Here is a 19304-nt window from a genome sequence, read left to right on the forward strand (position 1 = left end):
TACATGCAAGAACTATGAAATCATCCTCATCTTCATCATCATTCCAGGCTTACATGGGTTAGTTGGTAATAAGAAAGAAATAGGTTGATTAATAAGCATGAGCATTAATACTCCATACCGTATATTCACTTTATAAAGCCATGTTGCACTGGTATCTAATGAATAAATATGGAATGGCAAAGATATCTGGATTTTAAGTGTAAATGTTTATGGTGAAAGAAATTTACATTGTTTACTGCCAAAATTACACATGTAGAAGAAATTTTTTAATAAATTTTAATAAATGACATGTAGCCAGCAACAAAAATAAAAATCCTAATATTTACGTACCAGTACAGTATTAATATACATCCACCAGTGTAAAAATATGCGCACCATATATATATATTTACACACACATCACATAACCTAATGGGGTAAACAATTATAAATATTGAGCCGCCACAGGTACCCTTGAAAACTGACTAAAGTGTGATCTAATTTTGAAATCTACAAGCAAAATCCAGTACTGTACAGTATCTGAGGATCATTCCGACCACTGTGATCAAGATGCCTTTAATATGCAGTCATTGCATATATTTACAGTTCTAAATCAAGATAAAAAAATTGTAAGTAATATATATATATAAAAAGTTAATAATTACAGCAAAGGAAAACATTATTGTGGCTTGTTCCTATGTAAAGTAAACGAAAAAAAAATACCCCTTGACCGCTGACATTCATGGCACCAACACCATAATTTCTTAGGCACATCAAGTCTGCTGACACACACACACTTGACAACCTTCCTTTTATAGCATAATTCAGTTAACTAGTATGTATGCAAGTGTTACAACAAAACTAGTCAAAATCTTATAAATCAATAAATAATTTGTTGTAAGCATGTGCTTTATTTACTAGATTAAGTTAACTAGAAGATTTCTATAATATTCATTTATATGTATAAAGTCTATGGCCTATCCAGAGTGAAATTCCACATTGTGTTGATTTGTCTATTCTAGACATTGGACTGCAGCTATACACAACTCTCTCTCTGGAGCGTTGCGAGGCGACGCACGTCAACTTTGACAGCATCGTCCGAGGTGCTAGTGGACAATGGGCGTGGCTCACTTATATCCCCATTGCTGATACGATAATCTGAAACACATTAAATAGTTTAAACATTACGTCGTTACCTCCACTGTAACGAAGACACACATCCAAAATGATTTAACACATACATGAAACACATGGTTTAGGGTACAGTAACAGCATCTCAAAAGATTAACTAATTATTATAATAAATAGTTAATGAATATCTGCCTTGGAAATAATGTCAAAATAAAGCAAGAAATATAATTCAGGTCAGTACAATTTACTCTTCTTGAATTTCAACATCAAAATATAAAAGGGTCACAATTCTGAATCCTATATTAATTTACAGTAGATGGCTTATTAATTTATTTATCTATGAATTTTAGTTTTCTGAGGCAATATCACTGATTATTCTTAGTCTTGAGACATTTAGATTCAAAATTCCTAAACGAGATACTGTACCAATAAGCAAGTATGTCCCACACTTTCACAAAGCATTTGATGTACTGTACTTGTACTGATATTACTAAATTTATATATAGACTGAATATATATCATATTATTACATTAAAATATATAAAAAACCATATTTAGGCATTAATTTGTGATCTCAAACTACAGGTGTTGATTGACTGACTAAATACCTAAAATTTAATATTAGGCAGAGAATTGTTAATGTGAGGGACATGCTCATTCTGTTCACATGCTTCTGGTTATTATTTGTTCACTGACCTCTATCACATGACATACTTATCATGTGATCTACAGTATGGTGCACACTGACTATTTATCTGATGTACTGTATTAGTCTACACATATCACTGATCATATAAACAGTGAATTACCTGCACAAAGCAACAAAATATTTCAATACAATATACCAATTTACTGAAACTGAAATATTTCCAACACAGGGCTGAAACTCTAGACCAGCAGGATACCTCACAATACAGATAATCCAAACACACAGTCAAGACCAGCATAACCCCTCAACATTGATACCCTGTTAGTCTGCTGCTTGAGCCCTGACTTGGGAAACTTCAGCTACATTAAAGTACGTTTTGGTAAGTACTGTACAAGAGAATGGACCACAACTCTTACCCCTTCGTGCCTTCTTTTGTTTGCCAGCTGTGGGGGAAGGAGACGTGAGGACACACACACAAACTCACACCAGTATATAAACACAACTAATGTTTAAGTTACAGACATATGGTACACCCAGTTCATGCTTTCTTAACTCCTACACAAGAAAAACTGTCATCTTCAAAACCACTTGATAAATCCCACACTAAATACCATATTAATATGTATGTTGTAAGAATAAATCAGTGCACAGTATGTATTTTACCCACATGAACCACAAAATCAACGCTTGAACTAAGAGTCTTACCAATGCCACAGTTATTGTACAACTCTTCCAGTTAATATTTCCTCAATACCTTTATGATGTATTATAAGAGTTAATAAGAGCACTGGAATGACTTATTTCTGGAAGTATTCTCTCAGATGTATGTCTGTTATATCCTATCTCATTAGACACAGATCTATGAAATAATGTTCAGTACTCTATTTCAAAAGCTACCTATAAACAATACCTTCTCATTATCTATACTGTACTATACCCTGGGTAAAGTGTCCAGGAAGCTACAATGTACTTGGAATACTAAAATGTTTCTCTTACACCATTTTCTTACATTACCAAAAATAAATTTGCTACTGAAACACAAATCTTAAACTCACTGCTCCTGAAGTTCATCATGCATTGAGTTACACATTTCCACACTAATCAACAACACTTTTAATAATTGTATTTGTTATTCATTTCGTTCAAAAATCAACAACACACTACAGTAATACAGAATGTACAGTACAGTACTCAAAATTATATAAATGTCCATATTAAACACATTCTCTGTACTGTGCTGTAGTTCATTATTATTTTGTATTCTTCACTTCCCAGAGTCATTTTATTCCCCTCAACTACTTTCCTCCCTAGACTGAAAGGTATTATACCCTAAAGAATGTTAGTAATATATACAGTAGACCCTTGGCATTTGTGAGTTTGCAATTCGCGATTTCGACAGTTTGCAGTAAGCAGATGGTGGCTATGATAGCTAGCTTCCAAGCCTTTTCCCCGCAGCACAACGAACCACCCAATGCAGCATCTTGCGTTGTACTCTCAAAACTTTAGTGTTTCTGTGTGAAATGGCCCCTAAAAGATTGCCTAGTGTCAGTGCTAGTGGAGTAATATATTCACTATTCACAATGCATAGTCGTCCATCCATAATATCTTGAGAGTAAGTGAGTCACAACAAGTTAGTGATACGGCCGCAGTATTCCCGTGAGTCGGAACACATGGTATGGCGCTGTGTCCACATGTTCAGTGGGTGAATATTCTCTACAATTTTAAATAAAAATTGGCCAGTTAAATTTTATTTATGTATTGTTTTCTATACCGTATTGAAATATTTCAAGGTAACTGACAGACCTTCCCTTCTCTCTGTAACTATTGCCATTTGATTCTCAAATCCAGTCAGACTTGTACTCCTCCTTCTATCTCGGATATAATTGCCCTTGGATCTCAGACCTTGGTCTGACACCGGCCTACTTGAAAATCGATCTTCATGGACTGCCTAATTACTTCAAGTGGGTGACGTTTTACTGTACTCTGATACATAGTCTTAAACAACATGATACAGAACAACAGTGGGTTATACTTCATGTTGGTCTCGTGAAATTTTCTGAGATTTTACTGTTCTCTTCTCTAACTACGCTGCTATCATACCAAGTATCTAATAATACAGTACTGTACATTCTTAAACCACCATAGAATCTCTTGACTAATGTTTGACTTCACAACATTTTTAACACATCTTAGACTTAATAAAACCTGGCCATCAATCTGAGGACACCATTACCCTTCATCATGCAGGCATCTGCACCTTAGGTACACAAACAAACAAGAATTGTGTGGTGGTATTTTCAAATGTTTGTGTAGCATTGAGTGGTGTACAGGGGGTGTTGAGTGGTGTACAGGGGGTGTTGAGTGGTGTACAGGGGGTGTTGAGTGGTGTACAAGACATTGATGATAGCACCTGAAATTGAAATTAGTATACAGGGGTGTTGGTGGTGTACAGGGGGTGTTGGGTGGTCTGTTGAGTGGTGTGCAAGGGATGTTGAGTGGTGTGCAGGGTGTTGGGTGGTGTACAGAAGTGCTGGGTGGTGTACAGGGTGTTAGGTGGTGTACAGAAGTGTTGGGTGGTGTACAGAGTGTTGGTGGTGTACAGGGCAGTGGGTGGTGTCTGGGGTTGGGTGGTGTACAGGGGGTGTTGCCAGGTGTTGGGGTGGTGGTGTATTTATAGGTGGTGTACAGGGGGTGTTGGGTGGTATACTAGGTGTTGAGGCTTGGTGTGTGATGGTCATATGTTCTCTAAACTACAGTACACTTACAGTGTTATAATTGCAGTATAATATTCTACTGACACAGGTATGTACAGTATATACACATCAGCAAGAAAAATTGGGTTTTACAGGATTAATAGTAATTGTGGCCTCCTGTACTGTAGTAATTACAGTGGTTTTGAGGGCATCTGGATCACCTGTACATTATCCACAAACTGTAACCAGACACTAACTGAGTAGGTGTCAATTACAGTAAATATTATAAAGTTTATCAAAGTTTATATATATATATATATATATATATATATATATATATATATATATATATATATATATATATATATATATATATATATATATATATATATATATATATATATATATATATATATATATATATATATATATATATATATATATATATTTTTTTTTTTTTTTTAAGTTAATTCGTGCAAGCTGTTTTCATGCATATGTTTGTTTAGCTAATATCTACTATAATTTATTTATTAATGACTATTATATTAAAAAAAATAATTAAAATTGTAAATAATATTTCCAAATATTTCTCTAACCAGTCAATGCATTAAGAATAATCAGCAAGTGATAATATTTTGCAAAAGGCATAACAAGTCGTAAGTGTGGGCTGTTTCTCCTCTCGTATACAGAGAATTCCAAGCCTGAAAGCTGTAATCCTATAACTTCATGCCTTTACTACAGAAGCAGTAAAGCTTTATATAATGCATAAGACATTATCAACACACACAGAAGGTCTGGATCATAAGTGTAGCTCTGGGTTCTGTGATGTGTCAAGTGTACCAATAATGCCAAGCAAAATGTCTAATGACTACAAACTCAATATCACTCGTTTAATTTACGTCTCTGCAATTTTTTATCATACTATAAAAATAAATGAATTCCTTATTTCTGTTAAAAAGTAAGATTCTTTAACATTTATACAGTATACATAAAATCTCATCTCTTAAGTGTTATATAAAAAATTCCTCTATTGTTATTCTTCCAATGTGCAAAATTTTCTTCAAGTATGAACTACTGTATTATAAGTGTGGCTGAGGCACTGGTTATAAGTGTGGTCAGTAAGTACACATAAATAACTGTAGTGACTGATAAAAACACCAATAATGACAAGATGTAAAGCTGGTCTAATAGGCCTCATACAGTGTGGCTTCAACACACTGCATACTCAGGCTTCACTACACATTGAAGCAGTGTGGCCAGCACTACATTCTCAGCTGGGCTGCCTGGGCATGATGAACTAGTGATCCTTAGGACGGGAGATGAGCACTATCCACTCAGCCGCTGCACCCAAGTAACTAAAACAACCGTCCCCAAGTAACTACAGTATAGTGACCAGTGAAAACCAAAGTCACTGCAGTGACTAAACTAAAGTAACAATCACAACCGTGGGGAATTCCAAAAATCCTTTACGTAATATAACACTAAACAGTACTGTCCTACAGCACAAATGTTTTCCTATTACTGTAACCAATTATTTTTTGGGTCATTTAAACACCTGCAACTGTAAAAAATTGACAACAGTAAGAAGCTAGATAATATTTAAGGATAAATAAGAAGACCAGCACAATATTCCTGAACAAATACAGTAGCTATCATAACTCAGAAGTATATTCAAGGCCACGATGTAGAGAACAAGAATGGTTGGCCAGTGTTGGGTCAATCTTTGATATTAAACCTGCCAGATAAAACCTTAAAGAAAACAGCAAAACACCTAATTAACTCTACTTGGTTAGTGGAAACAACTACAAAAATTCAAAGCAATTTGGTGTGGTACTGCAAAGGTGGCAGAAAAAATTAAGTCCCGTAAAAACTAAATTAATCTAAGGAATTTATTAAGGGTGTAAGAGCATAAATGATGGTAAGAATGAATAAAATAAGTAATGCAGTTTATTGGTAATTTAAAGACCTACTACAGTAAAGACTAGAGTGAGTTCCCCTTATACAGGTATAGGTAAAATAAGAAAATAAAGCAAGGTTTCCCATCTCATCTTATACATAAAGCAAATTCTCTTTCACGGTAAATTCCTAGTTGAATTGTTGTATTGGGTAGAAAGTTAATGAGATACAAAGTGCAGTTATTAACGAGAAATAGATCAACCATCAACCTCACATACACCGCACAGGAACTGAAGTAAAGAGTGAAGAAATGTATGGGAGAGAGGAGGAGTGAGTGAGTATGATGTCAGGATAAAATAACATGAAGGATGCTGTGTATAAACCATCTTGGTGAACTGTGGGTGGTAATGTAATGCATATGGGCAGACGTTTGCTACACCGCATCTCAATACAGTGCTGTGCTGAATGGGCCACGTAACATCTCTAGAAGGGCTCATTTAAGATCAAACTCGACCAACACTGGTGCAGGTTCAGATACATCCAGGAATCAGTACATGCCCAGTACTTGCCAAGTGTGTAACAGAGACGTAACTAACCGCCCAAGCAGCTAACAGGCTGATCAGTGGCAAAGAGAATAAAGTAATAAACACTTAAGTATGTATCACACTTCTCCATACTTGCTCTTCTCTCTCTCTCATATTGTTCTTGCCTGATCACCTTCCCTTAATCTTACCCAACTATAATTTATGAGGAACATTCCATCCACATATGCATCATCAGGGAAGTAATTACCACAATCAATCAATCCATCCACCCATTTGATCATATTCACACAAGATTGTCACTTTTATTTCTTTATCGAGTAAATTAAACACACGGTTTATCTTACTGACACTAATTTACCGACACTGTCTACAGTTCTCACACCACATCCCCTTATCAGTACTGTTTCTAAATCAAGTTAATTCCTTATTAATTACAACATTCCTACTCCTCAATATTGTGTAAGTATTAAAAGGGCACAGCATATATCCTAACAGTACTCTAAGCACTAAAAACCTTTCAACTACAGGAAAAAAAAACAGCACCAATGAGGCCACGAAAAATAAATATCAAAATTATGGAACTGAACACAGCACTTATGACCTTGGATAAAATTGTCATCAAATGTGTTCCTGTACTAATAGGCCCTGACCTGACCTAAAATAAACTGAGCATTTGGGTTGAGGCCCATTAAAATTGAATCCAGCTTAAACCGGGGTCCTAATCCTAATGGTTAGTTCAGGTTAAATTAGAATTGGGTGTTGTTAGAACTTTGGCTCAATTAACCAGTCATTGGATAAAAAGACGAGACATATTCTAAGGACAAACAAAGAGACTGACACAAAACACAGACTCACGGGACATTGCCTACACCCAAGAAGGACAATGCATCTCTACACTACAGCAGAAAAACAACAAAATGATACACCTAACCCACACATTCACCTCCGATGCAACAAGTAATGGATGAACCAGGAATGTAAATGTCTGTTACTGTAAAGAAGACACCTTAATTCTTCTTTTACATCAATTAAGGATGTTTTCTTAATATGAGTCACTATTAAAAAAAAAATCAGTCAAAATACTTTCTGGTAAGAGTTATTAAAATACTGCCAATATATTTCTAACATTTTCTTCATGGATGTTACTAATGACAAAATGTACTTAAGGTTTTTTTTACTAAGTCTCACTACTGCCAAAAGTATTTAAAATGTTACAATGATAAGATACAATACAGTACTGCCAAATATAAAATAAATACATATTTTCTTGTTGAAAGTTACCCGGTACTATTGTCAAAAAGGGAAAGATACCAGGGAGGGATCAGAGAGGGTGCCAGGGAGGGGCTAGAGAGGGTGTCAGGGAGGGACTAGAGAGGGTGTCAGGGAGGGATCAGAGAGGGTGTCAGGGAGGGATCAGAGAGGGTGCCAGGGAGGGGCTAGAGAGGGTGTCAGGGAGGGGCTAGAGAGGGTGTCAGGGAGGGACTAGAGAGGGTGTCAGGGAGGGACTAGAGAGGGTGTCAGGGAAGGGCCAGAGAGTGTGTCAGGGAGGTCAATAGTAACACTCACAACTCAGTATATTATAATCAACACAAACTATGTAAACTCAATGTATTAATTTGTCTGTACAGTACATGTGTACCAGGTAATAATTTTGTCTGGATATGTTACAGGACAGAAGACATGAGTAAGACTGGCCATCAGTTTCTTGGGTGAGTGTTTCACAACCCATCTTATGTTTACGATACTTTACGGTGGTTCTAACATCTGAGGGTTTGATGCATCGACCAGAATATGTTGACGCAAGTTCCAAAGCCTCGTTTAGTGAGGCCACGGCAGGCAATGGAGTTTCATAAACCAGACAAGCACCACCTCAGTTGTGGACTAGTTATGAGTCTCTAGTCTGAGAATATCTTACATTCATTATTGAGTGTTATTGTAATTATCATTCTTTTATTTTGTACTTATTGTACTTATAATATGCAGTTTTTTGTTGGTGAAGCTGTAACTACCGTCTGGTCAGTATTACTGGCTGACAGTAGGTCCCATAGGCTTCATGAACCATCAGGGCGGTGTGGACAGCACACAGTATATTAAGTCTCTGGTACACAGAGAGGTAAGGTGGCTGGCACTGCAGGTAACTGCCATTGTTTCTCCAGCTATAAAGTAACATACCTATAAACAGCTGGGAGGATCACACCAGTAGTCCTTAAGACAGGAGGTAAGTGTTGTATCACTCACCTGCCACACACAGGTGGAGTAAAATGATCTGTTAATTGGTACTGTACCTGAGTTGCTTTCTTAAAACATGGCTGAGATATCTGTTAAATCATTGTTGTTGTACATCTGTATTTATATTTTTGTTGTGTGTTACGCTGTCAACATAAGCTTCATTATGTCTTGACACTCGGGTGGTGGTCAAGGGGGTGATTAAATACAGTTCACCAGTATTTTAGATCTCTATTTATCCATGTATACAGTAGTCTGAGGTATTACTTTTATGCTTCCAAATAAAGAGAGAACAAAATCGACACACTTTTTTTGTTTGTTCCTAAATAAAGAATTCCAATTTAAATTCCAACTGATGATATAATTACCCAATATACAAAATAGAATAACAAAAATCAACTTTCATTACCACAGTGCATAAGCTGACAAAAGTGACAGTCCATTAAATCTTGGTGAGCACGTAAGGCTGGCTATATATTCTCAAGTCCTACCTACAGTCCTATACAGTGCCTGGGTAATGAACCTTGCTGCACGAAGGATAATAAAGTTTCTCTATACTGTACCTGTATAACATTTTTCATACAGTCTGGGATGCAATAAAGATCATCACACTGAGGAGACTACTGTACTGTATACAGTATTTAAAATGGAGTCTGCCTACCACTCACTCTATATACACTTGTCACATTATGGATCGATCAATAAACACAATGTGCACAATTGAAAGCTGTTTGTGTGTGTGTATATTCCGTTATATTTGACAATACCTCATCCAATTCTTGTCCGTACCCTCAAAAAGTTAAAATTAGTGCTCCTGTAATATCCACTAGTGTTTGTCGTAGCTAAACAAAATGAACACGATATTCTAATTTCTAATGTGTCCCCAAAGTCATTAACACATTGACAATGATGACGAAAAAATTTATGAGAAATTGGAACTTTGAAAATGTGTTATCTCTTGTCATTTAGGTACAAATATATACAGTAGTTCACATCTATAATGGCATTGTATATTGTCTTGGCTGCCTTCTAATATATCGAAAATTGAGTCCCTGTACATCCATGTAACAATTACGAAAAAATCACATAATACCTCACAAATTTTCAAATAAAAGTTTTCTCAATATAAGGTAAGTTTTGATAGAAAGACCCCTACACCATAATGGGACTGACACATACCACAGGGACTGACACATCGTACAGTCACCAGACAGAACCCATCATTATAACTCGAAGGTTGCTGTGGTCATATATATATAAACACACCTGTCACAACTACATCCCAACACCAGGAGTCTGACTGTAAGAATTCAAATCTCTCAAGACACCTCAATATACAGGTAGTATGTCATTAAAGGGAAAGACCTGAAACTTATTAAAAACAACTTTATATCAACATTTTCTTTATTGTTAATGATTTTTGGAAAGTCACAGGTCTAAAATTTAGTCACCATTCCCTCTTATATCAATATGTACATGGAGTTGATTTATAAATAACCAGTACTAGATTAGTAAGAACTGCATTAAGGCGTCAGTGACAATGTGTGTATCAAATGAGGTTATCATCATTAGTGTGCAGTTTTAAGTTACTATGTGCTGTTTTCAATATCTACTGGGCAGGTCTGTGAGTCTACATTAAAGAATGTCGTGTTAAATCTACGAAGGAGTTTCCTCATACAGCAAGCTCTCATCTATACAAAAGTGATGTTATTTTAGTTATTGTTTTCCTTTACTCTACAAGACCTATACTATAGCTAAGTAATGGCCAGCCCATTATGCATTTTTCCCATTCTCAAAGCAAGCGCTTCTTCTCTGGTAACGAGCATTATTTGTAAAACCTTAAAGCAGAATATCTTAGTAAATCAGTAACAGACATTTTACACTGGTGATCAGCAAACAACTAAGACCGTCAAAATTTTTTATGTAGTACGTAAGCCAAATTTGTTAAGGTAAGAATATGTGAGAACTTGTATTCTGTTCCTTATGCAAGAATTGAGTTTACTGTGATAGTGAACATGGCAGACAGTCTTTAGTACTATCCACAACCATGGTACAAGCATACTGTTCCTGAGAATGCTTTAATACCACACTTTTGATTTATAAAAAGAAGATAATGTACTGCACAACAAGCTACATTTAATGATATCCAGTCTATGACACATTAAGTCACGATTCATTCTTGAAAAAATACACAATAATGCTAAACTTTATGAGAAATTACTGTACTATATAGAAATCAGCCACAAGAGAAATTTAATATGAAAATAAACAAAACCTTTGCAGTATCAAAGAGTACAAATAAAATCTTCAATGGTCTTTTAGGTCAATAATAAGGAACAGAATACAAGAGTTCCCACAAGAGTATCACTTTTATGAAGTCCTCCCCAAGCAGGCAGTGAAAAAGCTATGATGTATCTCACAATACCTCACCCTAGCCACTCCACTCACACTCCTCCAAACCTCCTCGTCTACACTCCACTCTGCATCTCCTCTGCAATAATTATGTGGGGAAAGAAAGACTTTTAAAACTCGAAGTCCACGGGTGTGTGTCTGTCTCTATGTCTGCACGCCACTCTTGGCGATGGCGTGCGCGACTCAGGACACGTCTACACTCCGAGAACACCGATCTCTTACTCACCCAGTGCAGGACACCAAGAGACCTGTTAAGCCTAGAAACCTCGGCCCTAGAAATGATCAATGTCTAATTTATCTGTTAAGAAGAGAGCACGGCAGAAAACTAGCTGATCAACTAAGACAAAAGTGCACTGAAGTTCCAAAGATGAACAGTAAAGCAGTCAAGATAATGCTGATTGACAATTTCAAGAGCTGCTTATTTTATAGGTTAGTGTTAAGGCCATTCACTTCTGATAATTCAACATAATTAAGGATCACCGTTCAGGAATATAGGTAATTTATTAACTCAAGGGATCAAACTGCAAAATGAGAATAATATCTATCCTATCCCACAGTTGTGCGGGGTAGACCAGGGTACACATACAGTACCTCATGGCAGGACAAAATTAATGATATTGTTTCAGTATTAAAGATTTATCAGTCACTGAAAAAAGCCACTATATAAACTATTATTATTCTTTTATTATAGTCTAAGCATCTATCACACTATTTAATAATACTCTGGTTTTAATTTTTATAGTTAGAAGTACGATACTTCAATACAACATTATCCATCACTATTTTAATGAGTTTTAGTAGTATATTTCCACACAAAAAAAATTCAGAGGTGAATTTAGTGTAATATCATAATAATAAAAAATAATAAAAAAATAAATAATTAACTCCAAAAGATATAATTTACAGATTTAAGATATAGAAAATAAAGTAGAAATATTAATCATCTAGTATATATAAAAATATATATATTGCCATCTACAACTAAATAATATGAATCTTTAAAAAGTAAATGCAACACACGAAGCCATCATGACATAGGATGACTAACATAACCCAGACTTACCTGACATGAGTTTATGAGTTTCTTTAGGCTCTTCCACAGCAGCCGCGTTGTTCTGCTTCTCCGTAGGTTCCCGCACAGGTGATCCAGGGGCTCCCTTTTCACATAAATACAGTATATTAGTTTTAAAAGACATCCCGAGTAAACACAGAAAGTCTCACTCAGCACAGAATAACACACCCACCTATGTCTATAAAGATAGTTTAAATCTTGTGCTTTGCTACATCACACACTTAACAACATCACTGTAAGCTAACATTACCTCCCACTGAATCACTTTCTTTATTCAAGTCTGACAAACTTTTTCCAGAGCAACACAAAACTACTCCCACTATTTGCTCTTGTTTACTCCCTCTTCCTGCTGTAACACACGAGTTCTGATTTGGTGTTACTGTACTTTATTCTCTTACTGTATTGCATCACACAACATATCACCACCACTCAACACTGTATTCCCTGGTCATACATGTAGTAGGTAGTAGGCAGCTACCAATCAGGGAGGTACTACCGCCTGGGAAGATATTGGAAGCATAATGTGTTGTCTACTGTAATGGTAGACCCTGCTGCCATATGTGACCAAGTCCCAGGTTGATGATCTGACTTTCTACCTCATTTACACATAATTGCAGGGTCTCAATTGTTTCTCTTATTTTGACAACACAACATACATACAGTATAGCATTTCTCACTCTTGATCTTTTTTCATTTTGTATTTCTTTGTGGTTCTTTATTATTATTATTATTATTATTATTATTATTATTATTATTATTATCGGTATTATTATTATTGTTATAAATATTTTATTTTTAATTTTGTATTTCTTATTATAAATTATATTTACTTTGAACTAATTATTATTAAAATTTTTATTATTATTTCATTTTCGCCCCCCAGGTTCCGTTGTGGGCCAGTGACCTGTGCCCGGGTGAGCTAATCCCCGTAAAAAAAAAGAAAAGAAAAAAAAAAGTTTCCTGTCCTACTCAGCACCTCCTTCCACCCTCCCCTTGGTCTTACCCTCTCCCACCTACCTGAATCTAAGACTCTTTTTGCCAATCTTTCATTCCTCTTTCTCTCAGTACTAGGTCTAAAAAATTGTGAATCACTGGTCCCATTTGTTCAGGTGACCATAAAGAATGTTCTCCCCACACTATGCGGTTACATGTGATCTTCAGTTCCCCAATTCTATCACACAAGGTACTAATACAGTAATGCTCTGTCACTTTTCTTAATTATATCATCTCTTCATTTTTATCTAATTCTATTCAATGCATTCAAAGATTATCTCAAGATATGTTTTCCTCAATCATTTTGTTAACCACTGTTTGTAAACTTTGTGGCCAACCCGACTCTCACACCCTCTCTCACTACATCCTCACTTGCCCTATGACCTCCTCCTATAGGTCCCCAGCTGTTACCGACACCTCTTCCCTCCCAGACCAGATATCCCTCCTCCTAGTCACAGGCCTGGCATTTGACATTATTAGGGACCTGCCACTCTTTGCCATAAACAGATAAAATGTACCGGGAACTTTGCCCCCACACACTCATCATTCTCTCACTTTATGTAACTTGACAGAACCTATGACCCTTCACGCTTTTACGCCCTTAATGTACGAGTCATAAAGGCAAGTATGAACTTTTCATACTTCCCTGTTGGGTGCTGTAAACGCTTCTGCGCTTCACCTTGCACAGGATGTAAGGGGGTGCCCAATAAACTAGCCCCCTTGGGGGCAAATCTGAAATCTGAATTTTGTTAACCTTATTCTATATCTACCAGAACCTATCTTATCTAACCAAAGACAACCAAACTAACCTAACTCCACACCAAACCAAACCTAACCCTGCCCAAGTCTATACAATGATCAACTTCCTTCTGTTTCATACCCAAACTAACCTAACACCAAGCTATACGTAAACCACATCCATATTATATTTCACCTAAATTAACTTAAACTAAATAATCTACCTTAATATAACCTACCTGAACATGACCTAACCTATCCAAACCCCATTCTCAATTAAGTGCAGTTGGACAGGTGAAGTAAACATAACAAAATCCACATTTAAAGACGAATTATTTATATGTCTCAGTAAATAATAGATAATGATCACATAGACAGGCTCAGTGTGTCTTACCTTGGGTGGCTGTTTGATGCAGCTGATGGAGAATAAGACAAAAGCCCCGACGATGGGAGGAATGCCGGCACAGAGGAATGGTATGAGGTAGCTTTGCAGATGGTCATATAGAGCACCTGTGTAAACGTGTGTCATTTAGTCATAAAATATAATTACTACACTAAACTATAATATATACTGTATATGGACACAAACTCTCATATAAATCTTAACCTTGATGTAAAGTACTACATATTCTGGAGCCATTGTAACTAGTACTTAGTAATTATTCTGGATATGAGTACAGAATGATGAGAACTTTATGTCTGGCATTTGCATATGATGATACAGTAGTGAATAATATGACAAGTTATTCTCACAGATTATGTATACTGTGATGAACACACAAGATGAGAAGGTGGATGATTATATTAGAAATGAGTCAACACCCCCCTGTAGGTTATGTATCTAAGCTACTGTGCCGAGTAGCAACCTTGTATATAAGCTACTGTGCCGAGTAGCACCTATGTATATAATTACGTGGTAACACTGCACGTGTTATGTGGCAATGTTGACCACGTGCAGTGTTACTGGTGCTACTTGGCACAGTAGCTTATATACAAGGTTGCTACTCGGCACAGTAGTTTAGATACATAACCTAAAAGGCATCTGAAGGGTAACAATTAGGGTTATTCTCCTTCCTCCTGGATTTCCAAAACACATCTACAGGTTATAAAGAACCCCCTCCCCCTCCCCCTCCCCCACAAATACTATATGACTTCCTAGGACTATTTCCTTCATTTGGAAAGAATCATTTACACAAAATAATTAATACAATGACACCAGACATCACATTTTTATGCAAATTATGGACGACCACTGCTGCTTTGACCTTTAGGAGGCACATCTATACATCAGAAAGATTAAAGAAATACTGTACTGGCCTTGTATATAGTATGTATATTATGTATGCTGTATGTATATTATGTATGTGCTCTATTTATATACATTATTTTTCAGCCTAGCTAGCAGCGTGTGGCAATGTATTTACCATGTCCCACACGCTTAATTAATGTGCCTGGCGACATATGGAAGCTGCTTATGTATCACTTGCCACATGTCGCCTGAAAGGCTAGTTGACCCCACAGACAGAGTAAGGAGAGCCACCTCGCTTGTGTATCTCTGTTTGTCCAGTAAATAGAACCTACAAAGACTCTACAGGTGTTTGTGTTCGCTCCTGTAGATAGAACTTGGTACCCAGAACATATACATATATGTCTCCCTGGGATTATTTATCTCTTGGGAGGAAGGAAGTAATCCAAGCATCGTACTGCAGAAAATACTGTGCACATTATGCTTATTATGGGGAGGACTAGTGATCCTGCCCTCAATAAGCATAGTATCTAAAATCATAATGAACCAAAACTTTATGGTTCTCAAGGGTTTGGGAATAATTAAGCTGACAAAGAAAGTTACCAAAAACCAGTCAAACAGATGGTGTGAACTATGATGGTACTGCTCAAGGTAGGGCAGCCATGGGGTATAAAAAGGTAATACACTTTAGTAAGTAACAGTTGAAACTAACCTGCAATAGCTGGACCACTGGTGAGGGGGATGGAGCACATGGCGAGGAGACAACCTATGGCCTGAGAAGCTCCTACAGGTCCAACAATATCAAAGGCGATGGGCCCCAGAAGGGAGATGAAGCAGCCGTCGAAGAGTCCCATGCCTAGAGTGATCACGATGAAGAAGGGCATAGCATTGGCAGCAGTCAACAGCATGGTCAGAACACCAATACAGAAGAAGGAGATCTAAAATAGAGAAGTCACCAAAGTTTACCAGCCATTTATATAAACAATACAATATGAATTAATCTGACTTATATATACTGTACTGTAATTGATGTCTCATGTTTCACTCTCTTTGGGATCTATATCTGAGGAAATGACAGAAACAAGAAAGGATTCTGGCTTCCCTATCTGAACATACTTGCTATAATATCCCCAAATCAGGGGTTGAATTATGAAATCCCATTTTTATTGCTAAAGGATAGAGAGTAATCCCATACAAAACAAATACTACAAACAAAGTAATTATCTTCAACCAAAAACTGCACAAGAAATATAAAATTAACATCAACATTTAAGTGTGGCTGACTGACAGCTAACTGCACTTGTTCACCTAAGGGCTGGAGGGTAACCCCCTCCCCTCCTCAGGTTCCCAAGTGAGAACAAATTTGATCATTTTCATCTTTCATATCACATCCATATGGATTCTTTCTCCTATCCTGGTAACAGTCATCCCTTATATCTATGTAGATGTAGACTGAGTGACCATGCTGTAGTATTTGATCATTTCTGGCGATGTCTAGATCTATTTAAAGCTGTATTTACTCTTGTGTGCACTAAATGTATCTTAATATCTTCATATTATCAACAAATATACATAATTAAAGTTAATTTTAAGGTAACTTATAAACAGGGAATTTGCATAAACATATTCAAAGCTCACAGGACATGACATGAGTCATCCAAGTTTACAGTGAATGAACTGTATAAGCTACAGAAAAATATAGGTGACTGAAAACACTGGAGTCAGAAATGCTGTGTGTCTGAGAGTTCAGTGAGACACATCCCCCACAGAGTATTAGGGGAATGATAGGTTTGAGACAGTTGTGAGGGGACTGATTGACTCTGTTCTGATTGGAGATTAATATATGACACTCACCTGACAACACAGTGTCAGTGTAAAAGGTATAGTTAGACCTTGTCATTATGGTATCCAGTGAGACTGTCCTTGAGTGAGGTCTGCATTACATAGTCAGCCCTCTAGGGAAAGGTGGACATCTGCCCGACTACTGTATTGTAAGAAACTGCTCACCTGCTGCAGGATAATACGGTTGACCCAAGGACGATCTGCAATCAAGCCAAAGAAGATGCGACCAAGGCCAGAAGTGATCCCCATACACTGAACCAACAGCTGTGAGTTTGCATCTTCACCGAGGACATTTTTCGCATATTTAACCTGCAGAAACAATGGCTATGTAAGGGAAACATGTTGAGGTAATTTTATCAGTAGGCATAAAATTAACATGCACAGTATATAAATTGTTGTCATGCCTTCTGTCTAATATTCCTATCAAATTCAAAACATCATACTGTCTATAATTGAGTGTTATTAGTCCCTAAATAAGTTTGATGTACAGTACCTCCCTTGTGAGGCGGAGGTGCTCAGTAGCAATGAAGTTTTATTTTGCCGCCTTTTCCCCCAAGTCTCCGGTTAACTTTTAGATACTGTATAACGTCTCCTTGAACCAGATTATAAATCAAGGATTGATCTTGGACATCCCATTTTTTAAGTAAGTTTGGACAAGCAGACACTGATCCTCTGTCTTGCCTTTGGTTTCTATCATGGAGTTTCACTGGACTGAGATTGATGCTGGAAATCTTAGGTGGCTGATGGCAGACCAGAAAAAAATGCATTTCCATGTTACTGTAGCTCCACGCATTTAATAGTGCCGGGCATCAATGTTGAGACCTTGGTTGAAACTCATAGACTTGGTGATATATTATAAGCAAGCATCCCTGTCCCAGCTCGATTGTTAAATGGGTTTTCCAGTATCAATACTTGAGATGTACATATGCCAGAACAGTACAGTGGAATGCTGTATACTGAACACAAACAAGAAAGGTTTAAAGACAATATTAAAGGTAAAAAGAGGAAATAAAGAATTCTGTAGACATGTATTACCATATGAACATAAGGGACAAAGTAGCCAAACAGAGCTGATGGAATGCACAGCGTCCAGATAACGTAACGTTTGTTTAACCAGATGTCAAAGTTGATGATCCGCGACCAGAAGCTCAAACAATGTCCCTTACATGTGTTGTCGTATTGAGGTCTGGCCTGAGGCAGGATGGGCATCAATGGTTTAAACACCAAGGCAGCTAACTGTACCAAGAAACATGAGAATTTTTTTTTTTAAAACATGAAGATTAACCTTATTTTTTCTATTATTACAATATTGTGCTTTCTAATTTATGCATCTATCAACAACTCTGGTGCCTTGATTTATTCCGATAAACTGTACAGGAATTATTTATCCTTACTTCTACTGTTACTTTTTAGTGCTGAGGTCAACATCACTTACCATAAGGAAGGCATTCAGTCCAGCTAAGACTTGGAAGGTTGTCTGAAGACCAATGTCAAGGACATGTGGCAGGATGAACGGCAGAGCGATCGTGAAGACCGAGGAGCCGGCAGTGACGAAACCGTTAACGAGGCCCATCCATCGTTGAAAGTAATGACCCAGAATGACCAGAGACGGAGTGTAAGCCAACGACGCCCCCCCACCAAACATTAATCCGTACGTAATCATCAGTATTTCCACCTGTAACACAAAACACCCACACTGAAATATCCATATTATATTGTCTCTGATATGTCTCATTTACTCTCCTGTTGGCCATAGCTGAGGTACACACATGGCACAGTGATTGATTTTTTAAAACATAATGGCAGTTCTAATCTAACAAGCTAACAGGAATCATTTATACTAAGTACAACAATTCCTAGCAGGGTTGGAAGATTTAAACCA

General features: G+C 36.8%; 1 protein-coding gene across 4 annotated transcripts; it reads right to left on the minus strand.

Moving 5' to 3' along the window:
* Window positions 1-103: 103 nt before the first annotated feature.
* LOC121871414 (monocarboxylate transporter 10-like) lies at window positions 104-19097 on the minus strand (the record flags this gene model as incomplete). Of its 4 annotated transcripts, none has more annotated exon segments than XM_042373669.1 (8): window positions 104-1137; window positions 2176-2202; window positions 12595-12688; window positions 14729-14844; window positions 16293-16518; window positions 17588-17731; window positions 18458-18658; window positions 18858-19097. In XM_042373669.1, coding segments are annotated over 8 exon segments (1170 nt in total), but the record flags the coding sequence as incomplete, so codon positions are not given.
* Window positions 19098-19304: the final 207 nt, after the last annotated feature.

Source organism: Homarus americanus, unplaced genomic scaffold, assembly GCF_018991925.1.
Source record: "Homarus americanus isolate GMGI-L3 unplaced genomic scaffold, GMGI_Hamer_2.0 scaffold45698, whole genome shotgun sequence".
Taxonomy (NCBI): domain Eukaryota; kingdom Metazoa; phylum Arthropoda; class Malacostraca; order Decapoda; family Nephropidae; genus Homarus; species Homarus americanus.